We start from the raw sequence: 20,039 nt of genomic DNA on the forward strand, positions 1-20,039 counted from the left end.
TGAAAAACACGTTGCAGCCACTTGAACGCTGGGATAGCTGCCCACAATGCACCTCTCCCAACAGCGCTGCAAATGTGGCCACACTGCAGCGCTGATAGCGTTCAGTGTGGCCACACTGCAGCACTTTCCCTACACAGCTGTACGAAGACAGCTGTAACTCCCAACTGTAAGTGTAGCCATACCCTTAGTGATTTGATCAAGGTCACACAGGAATGTGTGAATCAAGTGACTGAAACAAACCCCAGATTTTCCTAATCCTACTCCAATGCCTCAACCACCAGATGATCTTTCCTCTCTGGATGCTTGTTTCTTGCCTTGGGTATTTAAAAAAAAATACATCTCAAGTCGACAAAAGTCAGAATGATTTCTCTGGCTGACAGCTAAGAGGACTGTTGCATAATGGAAGCTCTTGCTGCACTGTACACTTAGGGATAAATTTTCAGTGTTGCAACAGGATTTTAGCGGCACAATTCTTGTAATAAAAGAGTCAAATAGCTGAAAACCTGTGCAGTGCTTTGAAAAGCTGAGAAGTTACGAACAAAACAAAATGTATTACTATGATGAGAAAAGTGACTAATAATACTTGTCACTGCTCATTTCTTCTTCTTGTTTCTCTCAAATCAACTCTGCTTAGTTCACTGACAAACCCAAGTTTTTACTATTATCAGCACTACAGAGCAAATCTGGATTCTGTTCTGCCTTATCAACAAAACTGCCTGCTAAATTCCAGAAACTATTGTTAGTGATGATGCATGAAGCAGAATGGGGAAGGAAAAATAAAAAAAGTCAGTGTTTCCTACATGAGGCAGAACTTGCAGTGTACTTTAGAAATATCTGAACTGAACAAATTGGATCTGGGAGACACAAAGTACAACTGAGCTTTCTATCCTTCATACTAAACAAACTAAACATAGGTGGAATAATGCCAGAGAATAAATACAGGACATAGAGGTGTAGTTTTAGTCACATTTCTGGCCATCACCAAGCTTTAAGGAGACACTGCATTTCCCAGATACACTAAAAAGTCTATTCCTGAGAGATCAAACATTACAAAGGAATTTTGTTCCTGTGTTATTCACATTTTGAAGGGGAGAGGGAAAAATGAGTTTTTTCAGGAAACCTTCCTTTCCCAAAGAAGTATTTTACCAGGAAAGTGTCCCTTTTGCATACCAAAAGAGAAAACAGGGTCTTTTCCAATTTATAACTGAGCTGTGTAAATTTCTGACTCATATGTCAGATACAGTCTCCCAGCAAGTGGGGCAATGGGAAACAAGTCCAGCTACAGTTTGAGCGATGCCCTCAGCAACTAAATCAAACCCATTAAGAACTTTCAAGTGGCAAGGCCAGACAGGAATTGGCCAGAAGCACCACACTCTTGTCAAAATCCACACTAGTCCACCTAATCCCTTTGGCAAGATACGGACAGGAGCAAAACTGGACAGTATGGAACCAAAAAATAACCCGTACAGGCAAATGTTCAATTTTACAAATCAGCCAATATACACGCCAGCAGTGAACATAAAAGTTAACAACAAAGGATCTTGGAGGAAAAGTAATAGAGCCAGTGATTGAAAGGAGCACAATGAACTATGGATGGAAGGATGGTATAAGATGAGAAGCAGGCCCACTGTTCCTCAGAGAGTGCTTATTGACATTCACTTTTTCCCTTCTGATGGGAAGTCTTAAAATTGAAATGATAAACATTTAACAAGTGTATTAATTAAAACTATTAGTGGGGAAAAACACTTCCCCTAATGCAAGAGAGATGGGGGATGTTGGAAATTAACCATTACTGCAGTACCTTCAATATAACAGTCTATAGTGAGACCAGCAAAAAATCAGAAGAAACTAACAAAAGGCAAAAGGGCAAAAATGGAGGAAGTCCTGAGGATAATATAAGATACCCCTCCCCCATATCCTAGGGAAAAAAAGTTTTGATTTAGCATTTGATTTAGCATTCAAAGTACTCAGGGAACAAAGGGTTAAGTTTCTGAAAGTGAGAAGTTTTGGATGGCATTCCTTTGGGATGGAAAGAAAGGAAGAGGAATCAGCAGTATAATGAACTGACAGCTTCCTCTAAATACACATAACATTAAGAAGTATTATCAAAAAGAAGTTTGTCAGAGGGTTGGAAACCAAGGAGGTACAAGAGCAAATGAATTAAGGTTATGCGTCTCCAGAAGAGAGAACATGTTACATTGCAGGGCACACAGTCATGGAGAAAGGTGACAAGTGGGACTAGTACCCAGGTTCCCCCAGAGTTACTCAAGTGAGTGCTCTGCCCACTGAGGAAAACGAACTCAGACTGAGCAGAGACTCTTATCTGTTCTCCCACTATTCCTTGCGGTTTCTAAAATGCGAGTGATTGAAAGTATTGGAGACTCCATATTACAACTGGTTACTTGCTGTGCAAACATAAGCCCTTTGTGAGCTGGGATCAGGTGAAGGGAGGGGAACACAGAAAAAGCCATCTCCACTTAGCATAAATCCACCAGTCCCTGGCCCCTTTGCTGTTTGCAATAAATATCCAACTGGTGATGGAGGTACGTTCTCACTTGTGTATGGTTTGACAGGGTGCCTCTAAAGTGCGAGATGCCAAGGTTCCACTCGGAGTGTTCCTCAGCTCTGTATAATCTGACAAGGGCATCCATTCAGTCACAGAGCAGGGAGATGGGAGTTAAAAAGTGGGGAAGGGAGCAGGACTGGAGAGCTAGATTCTTATCCTTTGGCACTTGCAAGATGAAGTGGGAAGTCTGATGGAGACTGCTGCGACCACCGCCTCTGCCACCTTTCAGTTACTGATCCGATTAGCAGAATCGACTATGCACAGGTATCAGGGAATTGCTGCCTCTCCATGGTTATGCTCTGGGGTAATCAGATGTCCATCTCAAACTGAGCATCATCCCCTGGCAACAGAAAAAGGAGAGCTGCATTAGAGGGAGATCTCAGAAAGCCCTCAAGAGGAAAGACAATCCCTACATACCTCCCAACACTATTTCCTAACGTATCTTCTGGTAAATAATATAATGGTAGATTTCATTGCCATAATTAACCTTGCACAGCAGATAGGGCAAATCAGATAATTCATTATGGAAGAACATGCTCTTCTTGGGAGATGCTGCAATCACTTACAATATGCATTAAGAACAGAGTGGACAGCCCTGTCTCAGTAATCATTGGTTTAAGTTGGCAGCCTTAAAAAAACAAAAAGAAAAATCACCAAAATGTCACAAATTTTTATCAATTTATTTTAGGTTTTTTATTTGTAAAAGGTCCTATGAAGATCAGTGACAGCCTTGACTTCAATGCAAAATGTCCTAGTTATTGCTAAATATTAATTAATGCATGTACAGTCCTATGAACACATAAAGAGCTATATTACTGCAAAATATACTTTGTCCTCCTGAAGTTATGAGCACTGACTCTTGCTACTCACATCTCATTAAAAAAAGAAAAGCAAAGAAAGCCACCCAGTGGCCCAATGTCTATGGGGAGATGTGATACAGCAGGAAACAGTTATCTGTTTAATCACATCCCTGTACACATAGGAGTCAAATGTGCTTTCTGTGTATTTTTTAAAAGCTGTTCTACCATGGCAAAAATGGCATGCACACTGACGCTCCCATCTACCTAAATGCTCCCTGCTTAAAAAAAAACAAAAAAAACCCCTGAACCAACAAACAAAACAACACACACCTCAGACAAAATTTTACCCAAAAGAGGGAGGAGTACCAAAAACCTCTTTAAGTCCACTAGGGACTTCGCTATGGCTAACAGTTTTCTATGGAAGATGCTTAGGAGCAATGGATGGCAGTATAAAATCCTTACAGATATTAGGAATGTAAATATTGTTTAAACAGTTAACTGATTAAAGGGGGAGGGCCTGGGGTTTCTCTGGGCAGCAAGACGGGGCTGGGGCTGGGGCTGGTCAGCTAGCTGGCAGGGCGGGCGCAGCGTGTGGTGCTGCGTGGCCAGGGTCCGGCCAGCGCAGCCACAGTCTAGCCAGCGGTGCATGAATTAACTGTTAAGGTCAGTTAACCGGTAAGCCTAATGCTTACTGGTTAACCCGTTAACATTTTACATCCCTAACAGATATATAAAACCCTGTAAAGGTATTATTTCATATAACAGATTCAAGATACAAAGCTTCATGTGGAGCTCAGGGGAGGAGGAAAATGAAGCCATATTTAAGTTAAATATTTCTGAAACCAGACAAGTCTTTTTTGCTGTCCCTGAATTATTATGGGAAAAAAAAATCACTCTGAGAAAGGAAACCTACATATTAAATTTCAGGCTGCAGATATTTATATATAATGAGTCCATCACCGTGATATCTGAGCATAAGATGTGCTAAAATCACAAATAAGGGAGCTATAAAGAAATTAACCAGAGTATCAACCACTACCATCACCCAGTCTCTCTTACCCATTGCAGTCTTCCTGTCATGATTGTTCAGATTGTTTATTTCCACTTTGGAATCCTCGACCATGGTACCAGGACTGGTGACTCCTGGAATATTTGGGAGATGGCATGGTGGGGTTTGAGCCATGGGGGAATTGCGGCGATCTAACAGAAACTTACGGTCATAGATGATTCGGGTACCTATCATACAGTCAGACAAAAGGAGAAAAATCAGCATCTACGAATCCATACAGAATGTGTATTGATAATGATGTGTCAATGTGAGCAGGAGTCAGACAAAAGAGGCACTTGGAGTCCCATTCCCAGGCTGGTACAATGAAAAGCAGCATTTGGGCTTGGGAGATATATCAACTCCAATCACTTCCTGATGCCCTATTTACAGAATGGCACTGCCTTTTACCTTAGTTCAAAGACCTGTTTTTCCCACTCCTGCAATCCTAAAGAGGCACTGATTAAATGCATGTCACCAGACCATATAGGAAAGAAACCCCAATACCCTACATGCCGATGCTCTCAAGTCAGAACAATGTCCAGCACTGGAGAATCCACCCTTGAGCCAACTCATGGTGCTCTCAAAATGAGAGAATATAAAAAAGGCTTAGCTTGAAACCAGTCCTATTTCATAACAACTCTCTTCCCCACTCCACATTTCAGTCTTTTTCTGTTACCTAAGGAAGTAATAAAGGGGAGAAACTGCTGGGCAACTTCATTTCAAACTGTTCAGCTTTCTCACAAACTGTACAACAAACATCAACATTCCCTGTGTCCTCAAACACCTTATAAACACCAAATAAACGTAAGCAGACTTGCTCCAGTTTAACATTATAGATACAACAAAGTCCAAAACCAGACTTATTGACCGTCCTTAACTTTTACGTTTTTGTCGTTGTTAATGCAGTGTTTGTGAAAGGAAACTGACAGCTCCGGACATTGAAGTCTTCTATTTATCCACAGTATAGGATGACATGGACAGGATAATGCAAGTTTCCTCTCCCAAGTGCTTCCAGTGTAAGCTGGTGGGACTTCTAGGGGGTGAGGGGAAAGGACAATTGTATCTAGTTGTATAATGACATACTAGTTGTCACCCTTGCTGGCCTCTATATCCATGAGCACCAATCGTGGTGACAGTTTTTGTGATATGGGCTGCTGCCCACTAGTACTATTACCTGTGCTGAGCCCATTTAGAAAGGATCAAGTGAGTGAGAGGGGATGGGGAGTAGGACTCTATGCCAAAAATGGCATTACCTGTTTCCAACTAACAGATAACCGAGAAGAAAATTATCTTGGGGGCTTATGGATCAATGTCCAAACACCAAAAGCATAAGATGGGTACTAGCTGGTGTTGGCTACAGACCACCAAATCACACTAGGGAACTGGAGGACCACTTCCTTATGCACCTTTCTACAATGTGTAGGAAAAGAACCTGTTTGTGACGCGTTACCCTCCACTCCAGGGTGCCACCTGATGTACTGGAGTTTCACTGAAACTGGCTGTTCCACCAGTCTGGGCTCCCTCACCCTGTCCTGCTATGCCAGGCCCTCAAGCTGCCTCCAACACACACACAGATAGGGACATGCCCAGCTGCAGAAAGACACAGACACTGAAATCAGCTCTGCATGGGAAGAATCAGCTAGGGGATTGCCCAATACTCAAATGCACACCATCTCTAGGGTGCAAACCCAAATATGTATTGTCCTGTGCTGCACAGAGAACTGTACAGCGTAAGCCCATGAAAACCGCCCACGCTCTCAATGTGGAGGAAGATATGCACAGCTTTTTGCCCCCCAGTTATGAATTGCAAAAACTGGTTTAGAGAAAACAAGTTTATTAACTACAAAAGATATATTTTAAGTGATTATAAAGAGACAGCAAACAGATCAAAGCAGATTACTGAGCAAATAAAGCAAACATGCAAACTAAGCTTAGTACACTAAAGAAACTGTCTACAAGTCTACAACTGTCTACATGCGTCTGACGAAGTGGCTATTCACCCACGAAAGCTTATGCTCCAATACGTCTGTTAGTCTATAAGGTGCCACAAGACTCTTTGTTGCTTTTTACAGATCCAGACTAACACGGCTACCCCTCTGATACTGTCTACAAGTAGTAATTTCTCACCCTAAATATTGCTTTAAGCAGGTTGCAGAATTTCTTGAAGACAAACTGCTCTTGCTTGCAGCTTAGAACTCCAGGTATTCCTTTCACAGGCCAGGCACCTTCTTCCTTGGGTCCAGTCCCTTCTTCCCCAGTTCAGTCATAGGTGTTTTTAGCTGTCATCTAGGGCAGTGATTCAGTGAAGAAGTGACCCTGATTAACTCACTCCCCTTAAATAGGATTTATATATGGCGGGAATCCTTTGTTTCTCAGTTTGATCTCAACTCACTACTAGTGGAAAAATACTAGCAGTCCAAAATGGAGTCCAGTACCAATTGACATGATCCTGCAGTGTCAAAGCAGCCATAAATCCTCAGGAAGAAGTCCCAGGAAGGTGGGAGATTAGCATCTTCAAAGTCCTATTGTTCTCCCTTATGGCCCATTGACTAACTAGCCAGACTGACTGCATTCTCTCTGGCGGGCGTTCCCCAGGTACAAACCCACTTATAATTGTTACATACTCAATATTCCTAATTTCAGATACAGAAATGACACATGCTTACAAATAGATAATCATATTCAGTAAATCATAACCTTTCCAATGATACCTCACATCAGTGGTTTTCAAACTGCAGGTCGCAACCCAGTAATGGGTCATGGAATGTAACGCACTGGGTCACATTCGCTTTGGTCAGCACTGTCGACCAGGCCGTTAAAAGTCCCGTGGGTGATGCTGCCCGGCTAAGGCAGGCTAGTCCCTACCTGTCCAGACACCATGCTGCAACCCAGAAGCAGCCAGCAGCAGTTCTGGCTCTTAGCTGGGGGGGCACGGTGCTCTACGCACTGCCCCAGCCCTGAGCACCAGCTCTGCACTCCCATTGGCTGGAAACTGGCAGAAAGGCAGAGAGGCAGAAAACTTGCCTTAGCACCCGTGCTGTGCCGCTGACTGGGAGTCGCCCAAGGTAACTCCACACCCCAATATCCTGCCCTAAGCCCCCTCAAACCCAGAGCCCCTTCCTGCACCCCAAACCTCTCATCCCCATCCCAATCCCAGAGCCTGCACCCCCAGCCCAGAGCCCTGCCTCCCTCCTGCACCCTAACTCCCTGGCCAGAGCCCCCTCCCATATACTGAACCCCTCATTCCTGGCCCCACCCTGCAGCCCTCACCACCACACCCCAACCCTCTCCCCAGCTCTGAGCCCTCCCACATCCCAACCCCCTCATCCCCAGCTCCATTGGGTCACGGGCATCAACAATTTTCTTCAATTGGGTCGCCAGAAAAAAAAGTTTGAAAACCACTGCCTCACAAGACCCATCTTGCATAAAGCATCTTAATTATGGCATATTCATATCATAACAATATATCTATTAAGAATATGGGACATAGCATCAAACTGGGTCATTGATCATTGGGTACTTCATGTGACATGTGGGAGGTCTCCTGCTGCCAGTACTAAAACATCTTTGGAATTTCTAAACATTATAGATGGCAATTTCCTAACTCAAAAAGTGTTGCAGCCAAGATGGGGGAATTCTATATTAGACCCTGTCCTAACAGATAAAAAGGAACCAATCACATAATTAAAAGTTAATGGTAGCTTAGGTACAAGTGACCATGACTTGATCACATTCATAATGCACAAGTACAACAAAGTCCTGCACACACAGTGTTTCAATAAGGCCAATTTTACAAAGCTGAAAATAATTATGAGCCAAATCAACTGTGAGGAGTAATTTAATCAGAAAAATGTTAATATAAATGGGAATCATTTACCACCACACTTGCTGCCCAAAAAAGCTACAATCCCACAACTGAGGAATCCCACAAAAACGACCTAGTTTAAAGAGGAAGCAAAGATAGCTTGAAAAAAACAACAACAAATGGAAGAAAGTGGAAGCTGATGGTAATGAATATAAATCAGAAATTAGGAATAGTGGAAAACTGATAAGGGAAGCCAAGGGACACAAAGAAAAATCTATGGTCAACAGATTTAAGGGCAATAAGGAGTTTCATACATATATTAGGAACAAAAAGAATACTGACAATGTTACTGGTCCATTACTAGATGGAAATAATAGAATTATCAATAATGCAGAAAAGGCAGAAGTGTTGAAATATTTCTGCTTTGTATTTGGGGAAAAACAGATGATGCAGTCTCATAATATGGTGCTAATGCTCTTTCCATTCCACTAGTATCTCTGGATAATGTTAAACAGAAGCTAGACAGGTCCAGATAACCAGCATTCAGGAGTTTTGAAAGAGCTGGCTGAGGAGCTCGCTGAACTGTTAATGTTGAGTTTCAAGAAGTCTTGGAGCAATGGACAAGTCCCAGTAGACTGGAAGAAAGCTAATGTTGTGCTAATTTTTAAAAAAGGGTAAATGGGATGATCCAGGTAATTATAGACTCGTCAACATGACATTGGTCCCAGGCAAGATATGGAACTTGATTAATAAAGAACTAAAGGAGGGTAATGTAATTAATAACCCGCAGCATGGGTTTATGGAAAAGAGATCATGTCAAACTAGCTTGATATCTTTTTTTGACGAGATTATAAATCTAGCTGATGATAGTGGCAGTACTCATGTCATATACTTGGACTTTTGTAAGCATTTGACTTGGTACCCCATGACATTTTGATTAAAAAAAGCTACAAAGATATAGAATTAACATGGCACACATTAAATGGATTAAAAGCTGGCTCACTGATAGGTTTCAAAATATAACTGTAATTGGGGAATTGTCATTGAGTGGATCCGTTTTCAGTGGGGTCCTGCAGGGATGGGTTCTTGGCTCTACAGTATACAACATCTTTATCAATGACCTGGAAGAAAACATGAAGTCACCGCTGATAAAGTTTGCAGATGACATAAAAATTGGAGGAGTGGTAAATAATGAAGAGGACAGGTCATGGATTGAGTGATCCAGATCACTCAGTAAACTGGGCACAAGCAAACAATATGCATTTCAATATGGCTAAATAAAAGTCTCTACATCTGGGAAAAAGGGAGAAGGCCATACACACAGGATCGGGGACTATCCTGGGAAGCAGTGACTGAAAAAGATTTGGGGATTGGGGCAGATAATCAATTGAACATGAGCTCCCAGTGTGATGCTGTGGCCAAAAGAGCTAATGCAATCCTGGGATGCATAAACAAAGGAATCTCGAGGTAGAAAAGGTTATTTTACCTTTGTATTTGGCACTGGTATGACCACTGCATCCACTTCCAGTGCCCATAATTCAAGAAGGAGGTTGATAAATTGCAGGGGGTTCAGACAAGAACCATGAGAATCAATTAAAGGATTAGAAAAACATGCCTTATAGTGATTGAGCTCCTTGAATCTATTTAGCTTTACAAATAGAAGGTTAAGGGATGACAGTCTATAAGTATTTACATGGGGAACAAATATTTAATGATTGGCTCTGCAATCTATCAGAGGAAGGTATAACACTATCCAAAGGCTGGAAGCTGAAGCTAGACAAATTATGAAGGGAAATCAGACTGTTAAAAATGTAATTAACCACTGGAACAATGTACCAAGGCTGGTGGTTGATTCTCTATCACTGACAATTTTTAAAATCAAGATTGGCTGTTCTTCTAAAAGATCTGCTCTAGGAGTTATTTTGGGGAAGTTCTATGGCCTGTGCTACACAGTAAGTCAGACCTTAGAATCTATGCAGAAGGTTACCAAGGCATACATAGTAAAGGTCGGAGCTGTAGGGAAAGAAAGAAAACAATCGCTTCTGGAGATAGTGCATCCTTGTACATTAGAGCAAATGGGGATGTGTCTCAAGGATAACAAGTTTGGAAGCCAGGAAACCAGGCGGTGTGGAGTTAGGTTTGGTTTTTGTAAGAGTGTTGTACACAAAGGTAGACGAAAAGGAGAATGAGACTGAGTAAGAATGAGCAAGAGCAGAGAGATGATGGAGGGGTTAGAAGTGAAGAATATGAAGACCACATCATTACTGTTAAGTAGTATGTGATAGCACCAAGCAGCCCAAGTCATGGACAGGATCCCACAATGCTAGGAGCTGTACAAATACAGAACAAACAAAAAATCCCTGGCTCAAAGAGCTCAGTGCTGGATCCCAAGATTGAAGGTAGAGGTGGAGGGGATGGAACAAGAATTCATGGCAGATGATGTCAATTTTTCTTTCGAAAACAACAGTTAAAATCATAGGCTGAAAAGGAGGTACAGTAGGTGAGTGGGTTTGAAGAGACAGTCAAGGGTGAAGCAGTCATGAAGGCTGAGGGTATAGGAGTCAGGAAAGAAGAAAAGCTGTTTGGCATATTAAGCGATAGAGCCGATGGCAAGGAGGATCTATCTGTAGTGGAGGATGTTAAACTGATCTTTGGATTTTCTTCAGAGGCACTCAGCAGCATGGGGAGAGGAACAGAGAAAGGGGGGAGGGGGAGAGTCCAATGCTGGAAACTGAGGAGTTGGACTGAGTGTCCAGGAAACAAAGACCCTGGTGTGAAGAAGAGAGAGGCCTTGAAAATGGAGCCCCTGAAGTTAAAGTAAAGTAATATCTGTGACGGAGAGGGGACAGCAGAGAAGTTGGAAGAAGTAGGAATAGCCATGATGGACTGGGATGAGAGAAGTTAAAGGAAGGGAGGCAATGGTCACAGATAGAACAGATTAAACAACTTCGATTGCTCTGCTATGAAGAATGAACATATCATAGTTCAAACACCTACTGAGCTGCTGATAGTTCAAGGGAAGACAGCAACACTGATCCAAAGTTCAATAATTAACTGGAACCTAGATACCTAGAGGCATCAGCACTGGGGAAAGCTGTTTAAATATCCCGCACTAAGATAAACTGGCATTTCCTGGGGCCCAGAGAAGAGTCCAACCATCCCCCAGGCCTCTCCAAAAAATCAAGTTCAGGTAGATTCCTCTCACCTTTCTACCCCAAGTATCAAACATATTACTCGCACACTTTAGGATTCATTGTCTACACAGGCTTCCTGCTCTGGAAAGATCCTAGAGCCAATAGCAGGGCCTCACCTAGAGGTAAGAGTTTCAGACAGTCACCGGTTATATCCTGTGGATGCCTATTTAAAGAGGCAGAACACTCATTTCAGAGCAGAAACTACATTATCAGGATTGAAGATTTAAAATGCAAGGATTTCACTCCAAGATTAGAACTGCAGAAAGACAGAGAACGCTATTTTTAATCTAAAGTGAAGCTACGATCAGAAAAGTCATTGTCATGTCCCACTTTTAGTCTTTATCAGGTGCTTCTATAATCAGATCTTTTCAGTTTCAAGTCAAAAAAAGATTTTTCCAACTGCCAGTGGTGAAAGATCATCCTGGTGTACAAACAACCCAAGCTGTGTTCCACATCATCCCTCACTACCCAAGTTCTGGAACAGAACTAGACAGCCTGTTGGTGGAGGGAAAGGCAGAAAAGAAGGCACTTCTCTTCTGCAGCGCCACAGCTTTATTCCAGTGCTGACAGGAATAAACTTGGTTTTGACAGTACATGGAGCAGATGACTCAAAAGACATATGAGGAACATGAACACTACAGAACCATTTTGCTGTCCCTTTTCTGACCATTAAACAGTACAAAACAGACACAAAAGCAAACTAAGAAAAGGCATTTAAAATTATATGCACCAAGCTGTGATTCAGAGCAACAACTTGCAGCTTTGAGTGAATCAAGTGTGTTCCTTAGAAAAGTAAATGTTTAAATGGGTCAAATACAACCTTCACGTTGCTAGTTTAAAGCTAATCAGAGTTGCATGTTTAAGAGTTACACTCAGAATTTTTCTAGACAATGGGCCTCTCAGTCATTCCACACCTCAGGGAGGCATCAAACATCTTACCCATGGGCAGCTGTTTTGCAACAAGATATTTTGTATCATGTACAAAGATCTTTGTGTTTGAATTGCACAGCAACACTTGAAGTATTTTATTTTATCCTCCTTCCTCTCCCATCATACTAAAAGGAGCAATGGGTCCTGATCCTGATTAGGGCTTCTGGGTGATATTATTTAATATTTCATGTGGTACTAATAGGCTACCAGCTGAAATATTTTTCAGAAATTTTGCTACTTGGATGCAGGGGGCATTGGGAGTCCACAAAATATTTTCTTGCCTCAGTTCAAGAGGGGGAAAAAAAACAAAACAAAAAAAAAAACAAACCACCCAGTGCCTTAGTAGTTCTCAAACTCTGGGTGTTGAGAGATTACTCCAGTGATAAGCAGAAATAAAAAGCACACTTTGCAGCAAAGGAGCCTCCTGAAATAATAGCTCCAGGCAAGGGAGAAACATGAAATAGTAATTGCCACTGTCTAACAGAATGATGAAGATAGTCAAGGGCACTCTCCCAGAAACAAACGGCAGTTCACAGGGACCTCTACTCATTTTCTGAACAGGTAATTTTTAAGGGGATCCTTCACCAGGAGGACGGCACATGTAAAGGCGTCTCTGAATGTAAAAGAGCTAAACACTGGATCAATTCAAAACATTCCCAGAAACCTTCTACAGAAGAAAGTTATTAAAGGAAGGACCCTCTCTTCCTTGTAACAATTTCTGTCAATGTGGGAAAACATCCAATGTCCATGACAGGTGACAAGGTATAGTTGGTGGCTTTCAAATTAAAGCACTACCATGAACTCAAAAGGACAGATAACTGTTTTCAGAAAACTGAAGGGACTCTGTACAAATGGGAGGATCTAGCCTAGTTATAGCCTCTGCATCCTCATTCAGAATTCTGTGTTGCCTGCCTGTAGCTTCTATTGGCTCTTGCTGCTCCCTAAGCACCGAACTAGGATTCTGTTTTTTGTACATTCCCTGTCCCCTAGAGTTGTCCTCAGCCACACTCACAAATGCCAGTCTTCAATACTCTGTTCCTGAGGGCTCTGCACTAGCTCTTAATTTTCCAATATCTGGGATAAACTCTTACCTCTGTCACTTATGAAAAGGACACCATTAATATAAGTTAGTTTAAAAAATACAAATTTAACAGCAATTCTACAACTGTGAGAGCCCACCCCTCCCAACAGTAGAAGTTTTACAATCACATTTTTCTTTTAATATAAAAATATTGTGGGTCTTGCACAGCAGTGAGGACAGAGCAACAGGGAAACAGTTAAATAGACTGGACAGAAAGTGCTGTCAGAATGTGCAAAGTTAATACTAAACATATAGATTTCCTTCAACCACTAACCTAAGTTATAGTGATTTTAGGGATTACTTACAACAACAATCAATAAAAAAAACTCAGACAGATGTGGATATACATAGAGCATCTTTCTGTAAGGCACCAATTCTAAGGAGCAGGGAACTGGGAGTAGTTTGGTTCTATACCTGACTCTGCCACTTTTATCTCTTATAAACCTGGGTAAGTTACTTAGCCTCATAAGAAAACTGAGGCCCTATCTGTAAAATAGAGATAAATAATACAGTAGTATTTCCCATCTTTGTAATGTACTTTGAGATCCCTGGATAAAAGTTGTTTTAAGTGCAGAGTGATGGCGTTGTCCTCAACACATGATATTTTTGACAACACAATTTGGTACTTGAGTAGACACTGCCAATTGTAAGACCTACAACAGAGATATCAGAGACAAAGCAGATCCAGATTAATTGGGGGCAGTGTAGTGTCAATGGGTTCAGGCTAGTGACATAAGTCCTTCATTTCCTTGAGTGATACATTTAAAGGCAGCCAGATGTAGCTACCACTGATTTATTCATAATCTTTATATTCAAATATGTATTAAAATAAAACCATCAAGAACACTCTGGATGGAGGGAGGAAAAGAAAATCTGAACTGTATGAAAAATAACTTAGCATTAGTACTGTTCAGTGTCCATGGATTTGACTGTAAAGTTTTAATGAAGTCTTAAATATTAAGTATTACTATAAAAACGCTATTTAGCACATTAACTCAAACTTAACATTATTTCTTCTTTTAGTTTCCCAGAATGGATCAACAATTCTCATTCTGAACCACTCACTAAATTGTCACACCTACCACTGAACCAAGGGCATCGTTCCATGTGGCTTGTTGCAGGAGCCACATGAGGTAGAAGGAGTTTTCTTCTATTTTTTTAATTCAAATATTTTAGGGTAAGGGAGTTGATTTTTGAGGTCCATCTCTGTTTCCCTCTCACTCCCACTTTGATTTAATTAAACATTTCTCTCCTCCCACCTTTTATTTTCATCATTCCCTTTCCCATTTCTTCTGTGCAGCTCTCCTCATATTTATTTAACTATGCCTCTTCCTTGTTGTGGGATTCTGGGATCTCCTTATGAAGACATTCTAAATGTTACTGTTGCCCTGAATATGCTAGGCTGAGAAGGTGGACCTTAGCTCCCTCTATAACCCCCTCAAGGTACAAGCAAGGACAGCTCTCCTCTGGACCCTAATCTCTGCAGCATCAAACAGCCTTTGTACCTCTCTTACTCCTGTTTATAATATTCTGCAGAAGGAGCAACAAACAGATTCTGGTCAGTTTCATTCTGTCTGGGGATTGGTCCTTCTTTGAGCAGGGGGTTGGACTAGATGACCTCCTGAGGTCCTGTCCAACCCTGATATTCTATGATGCTTCTGGGCAGCAGCAGTACTAGTGTGACGCTCCCATGGGGTATTCTCACCCCAGAATAATTTCTAAAATGTAGACTAATTAAGGAAAAATAGGAACAAAGTCCTGCAATCCTACCCTTAACACAATAGAACCCCACTGTAGACTAGTATAAGCCTGTGAGGTCAGGTACTCCAGTCCTTTACCTTCTCAAAAATTGTATCATTTTGTGAAGTTTTTAAAATCATCATCACTTGTGAATACTTTAAAGATTTGACACCACCAGCATGATACATTCTACAATGTCACACCAAGTAGGGAATTTCACAACCTACAGTACATTCAGAACAAGTATTTAGGTTACATGCATTTATTAATATTTTGTCCCTTTCATCCAGCTTCTTTATCACATTCTGCACATACTTCTAATTATATAGTTATTTTTCCTTCATTTACAGATTACCTTCAATGGCAAGCCCCCTCCTGACAACACAAAATACCGTAACAGAAGCAAGAACCCACTTAATACCTTAATAGCCAGAAAGACTTTAAAATACCTAATATGAGGGAAGAAGAAGTGCAATGATGGAAGTCCATTACACAGGAGGATGCAGCAATATTACACACACAGTAAAATGCACACACCACTAGAACTGTATTTGCTACTTTCTGGCAGCCACAGGAAAGTCACACTAGTGTTTACATTTTTATAGCCATCTGCAAAGTGAGCAAGTGTAGTAGTCAAGAAAGTGGAGGATAGGCCTGCTTCTTTAGCAGATATCAACCACATACATACAAACCTACCCATGCCCAGCAGAGAAAAGTTATGGACACAAGAAAAATAGGAGAGAGCAATGATGTGGAATTCAAGTTTGCATAATTTGTAACAATGAAAGGGCGAACAACATCCAGTTTAAGAGGAATGGAAGCAATCTTGAGTCTAAAGTGAAGTGGAAATAAGAGGGTTGAGCTTTGGGAAAATTATATCGCAAAAAAAACCAGCAGGTTCTCAACCCTGAATATTTTTGTTTTAGTCCTGTTTGACCATAAGGAAAATTAGGATAGAGTGTTCCACTAATAATTTCTTTCCACATATTTTACCACTGATCTAAGCCAGGAAAAAGGGCACTATTTTTAAAGCAATCCTGAAAACTACTGTGAAATGACTGCTTGGCTATTTAATAAAACAATTCTGCCCACTGAAATATCTGTGACTGCTTCCCCAAGAGCTCCCCCTCTGGGGAACAGAGTCAATACTTAGCTCAGGAATCCTGTCTGTATGCACGTCAGCTTCTACCGTTCATGCAATGTTCAAGTCATGTAACACATCATGCGATTTACTGTTAATCCATGTTTATTTGGGGTGGTGGGGAGGAATTATTTAATGAGTCAGGCTTGTCTTCTGGGAGATGACAAGGTTAAGCTTTAGTTTTTTAAATACAAATAGGATCTGTGGTGTGCCTATTTAGCAATTTTATTAATAAAATCAACAGGAACAGTAGGTATAACAATAGGTTAATGAAGGCCTTGTTATCCAAGAACAGACCTAAATGGAGGTTGCTGTAGAGTCTACATCCGTGTTAGTCTGCAGTGTAAAGTTAGCACTTCCTTAAACTGAGCCCTCCATGCTGGCTGATGCATTTCTTTAGTCAGAGCTAAAAGAATCCCAGGCCCCCTTAATAACGGCCAGGGGCTGGCTCCACACTAGGGGCGTCCTGAGTTCTCGGTGCAGTTCATGTTTCTCTCCCTGCTGCAGCTGCCGGCGAATTCCGCCTAGTCTCCTTCTCCGATTGTGCAACAGTCACGGGCTTCTCCTAGACTCTTAGGCCTTGTTTACAAATATCTCACCGCTAGCCCCACACCAAAAAGGGAGAAGGAGCTTGGGGCCCAGTGAATCTGGCTCCAGACCCAGCATAAGCTCCTTCCCCCGCGCCATCCTTCCTTCCAAAATAAAAACCAAACATTACAAATACATACCGGGGGGAAGGGCCCTGTTCGTGCTGGAGTTTCTCCGCCCCCACCCCCTTGTACAGAGATCTCTGGTGCATCTATTTTTCTTTGCTCCCCACCAAAGCCTCGGTTCTGTATAGCACTAGCCTATACCCTTTTGCTTTGAGGTCCCGGGGAACCCGACAGAAAAGAGGTAACCCTACCGCACAATCAGTAATAAACCTGAGTGCTTCAGAGAAAGTGGGGTCGCGCCTACTCCACATATGACTATCTGCACTTTCCCGCACGTTCTCCCCTTCAATTGCACCCACTATAGCATTAATTGCATGCACTTCTCTGCAAATTCCCCTCTCCCATTTAATTGCACGCGCTTTCCACGCTCCCCCGCCCCCATTAAAACTGCCAGCTGTGTAACGTTAATTGCATGTACTTTGCTGCCTCTCTATGCTCCCCCTCCCGTTAATTGCATGCACGTCTCCCCGCAGCGGGTTGCACGGAGCCCCGAGTGGTTGCCTGCAGTGAGGAGACTGGTGCGTGTACTGCTGGAGGCCTTGGCCTGGCCAGAGGGGCAGCTCTTTACCTCCAGGAGTGGTAGAAAACAGGGTCCCCCCGGGCGTGGTGCAATAGTCATGAGGTAGCTGCGTGGCATCGCTGATGGGCACCGTCCTGGTGGGGATGGCCCGGCTCTGGCTGTGCTGGTGGCCGCCGGAGGAGGACATCTCCCTGCTCTATTGTCCCGGCTGCTGGGGGAGGTAGGTGGCTGGGGGGAGGGAAGGGGGCAGAGACGCTGAAGGAGGAGGTGGTGGAGGCGGCGGCGCTAGACTCACTCCGGGGGTGGGGGGAAGGGCAGCAGCCGCCTCTTCTCCGGTTCCTCGGCGCTTTCTCTCCGTCCACCGCCTCCACCGCCACCTTCTCCCTCGGCCTCCGCCAGCAGCAGGAAACGCGGGGCGGGGGCCGACGGCCGCGAAGGGAGGGGCGGGGACGTGCGGAGAGGAGCAGCTCGGCGGGTGGGGGCGGCCTGTGGCAGCTGCGCGAGCTGGTGAGGCCGCCCCGGGCACGTGGCTCTGCCCCCCCCCCCCGCGTTTTCTGCCACCCGCTCCTCGGGCACAGCGGGGAGGCGAGTCGTCCCCTTGCGCACAGGCCGCGCCAACGGGGACTCAGCCCCGGCTCGCGAGCTGCTCGGGTCTCCTGGGCCAGGCTCGCCAGAGAGCCGTACGTAGTGCTGGCAACATGCTTGCGACACACGTGTGTGTTCAGTACACCATGTGCACGCTGGGTGCACCGATCGGCGTGCAGGTTCGGGTTGGTGTGCACATGCCTGTGGTGCAACAATGCCTTGCAGAGCTCGCTTTTATTTTATTTATACACAGATTACTGACGGTGCCTAATGCACGCTACAGATTTAAAAAAGAGACAGTCACTGCGCTGGGGGGGGGGGGGGGGGGGGGGGCGAGGTTTAAAATCTAGATTTCTGACCTGGTGGGAAGGAGTGAGAGTGACGGGGGAAGACAAGGTATGCAGAAAATAAGGCCAAGACATCTAATAAGTACTGAGCCATATATAGCAACAGAGCTCTATGCCTGTTTTTTGTAACATGGGAGTAAATAGGGAACTGGAGCTCCTCTAAAGAAAATACATGTTGCTCCTAAGCGGTGGTTGGTTTTTCGAGGTGTTGCTGTGAACAAGCATCTGCTTACTGTGGTCAGGTTAGATAATGGCGCCCACATGTGTAATTTAAACACAGCATTCTGGCGATAAACTATATAGCATAAATGACTAATATTTGGATTTTGTAGTCTAAAGTTCCTATCAAAATATACCATGATATTCTCTAAAAATGACTTGGATTTTTTTAGTGTCAGAGGGGTAGCTGTGTTAGTCTGGATCTGTAAAAGCAGCAAAGAATCCTGTGGTACCTTATAGACTAACAGATGTTTTGGACCATGAGCTTTTTTGGGTGAATACCCACTTCATCAGATGCATGTGACATGTGACATGCATGTATCACAGGATTCTTGGATTTTTTTGTCCTTGCTTTATATTTTCTCTCTGAAGTCTCAATTCTTTTTCAGTTTTTCTGGACTTTCATTTTAAGTATTGTCTCTGCCTCTTTCTACATCTTCATCCACAAAATGGCATTGATTGTGTTAGTGCCATTTTGTAACCCAAAGTACCATGAAACTGGCTTTCTTGCAATACTTTGCTGTAATGCTGTTATTTTTATTAACTATCTGGGTAGTTAGGACAACTTTATTATCATTACCATACTTATATGCTGATTTGTTCAGTAAAATGCCTAAGGACAAGTTTCAGAGGGGTCGCCATGTTAGTCTGGATCTGTAAAAAGTGACAGTCCTGTGGCACCGTATAGACTAACAGATGTATTGGAGCATAAGCTTTTGTGGGTGAATACTCACTTTGTCAGATGCATGTAGTGGAAATTTCCAGAGGCAGGTATAAATATGCAGGCAAGAATCAGTCTAGAGATACATGCATCTGACGAAGTGGGTATTCACCCATGAAAGCTCATGCTTCAAAACGTCTGTTAGTCTATAAGGTGCCACAAGATTTTTTGCTGCTAGTCTAGAGATAACGAGATTAGTTCGATCAGGGAGGATGAGGCCCTCTTCTAGCCAATGAGGTGTGAACACCAAGGGAGGAGAAACTGCTTTTGTAGTTGTCTAGCCATTCACAGTCTTTGTTTAATCCTGCGCTGATGATGTCAAATTTGCAAATGAATTGAAGCTCAGAAGTTTCTCTTTGAAGTCTGGCCCTGAAGTTTTTTTTGCTGCAGGATGGCTACCTTTAAATCTGCTACTGTGTGTCCAGGGAGATTGAAGTGTTCTCCTACAGGTTTTTGTATATTGCCATTCCTAATATCTGACTTGTGTCCATATATCCTTTTACTTAGGGACTGTCCAATTTGGCTGATGTATATAGTAGAGGGACATTGCGGGCACATGATGGCGTATAGTATATTGATAGACGTTCAGGTGAATGAACCAATGATTTTGTGGCTGATTTGGTTAGGTC

At 42.8% G+C, this 20,039-nt stretch overlaps 2 protein-coding genes across 10 annotated transcripts in view; one reads left to right on the forward strand and one right to left on the reverse strand.

The window, feature by feature from the left end:
- Positions 1–1,464: 1,464 nt before the first annotated feature.
- Positions 1,465–17,827, reverse strand: EIF4EBP2 (eukaryotic translation initiation factor 4E binding protein 2). The gene is made up of 3 exons (XM_050959773.1): positions 17,587–17,827; positions 4,426–4,602; positions 1,465–2,906 (listed from the first exon to the last, which is right to left on the reverse strand). The coding sequence occupies exons 1-3, from the start codon at positions 17,723–17,725 to the stop codon at positions 2,875–2,877; spliced, it is 348 nt and encodes a 115-aa protein (XP_050815730.1). The 5' UTR covers positions 17,726–17,827; the 3' UTR covers positions 1,465–2,874.
- LRRC20 (leucine rich repeat containing 20) overlaps positions 17,678–20,039 on the forward strand; it is a 194,823-nt gene continuing 192,461 nt past the window's right edge. For 5 of the 9 annotated variants that reach the window (XM_050959738.1, XM_050959747.1, XM_050959739.1 and 2 more), the window contains exon 1: positions 18,234–18,302. In XM_050959738.1, the coding sequence (XP_050815695.1) occupies positions 18,237–18,302 (66 nt within the window). In that variant the 5' untranslated portion in view covers positions 18,234–18,236. The other 4 variants (XM_050959744.1, XM_050959743.1, XM_050959741.1 and 1 more) reach the window with 4 other exon arrangements.

The sequence above is a fragment of the Gopherus flavomarginatus genome, chromosome 6 (assembly GCF_025201925.1).
Source record: "Gopherus flavomarginatus isolate rGopFla2 chromosome 6, rGopFla2.mat.asm, whole genome shotgun sequence".
Classification (NCBI taxonomy): domain Eukaryota; kingdom Metazoa; phylum Chordata; order Testudines; family Testudinidae; genus Gopherus; species Gopherus flavomarginatus.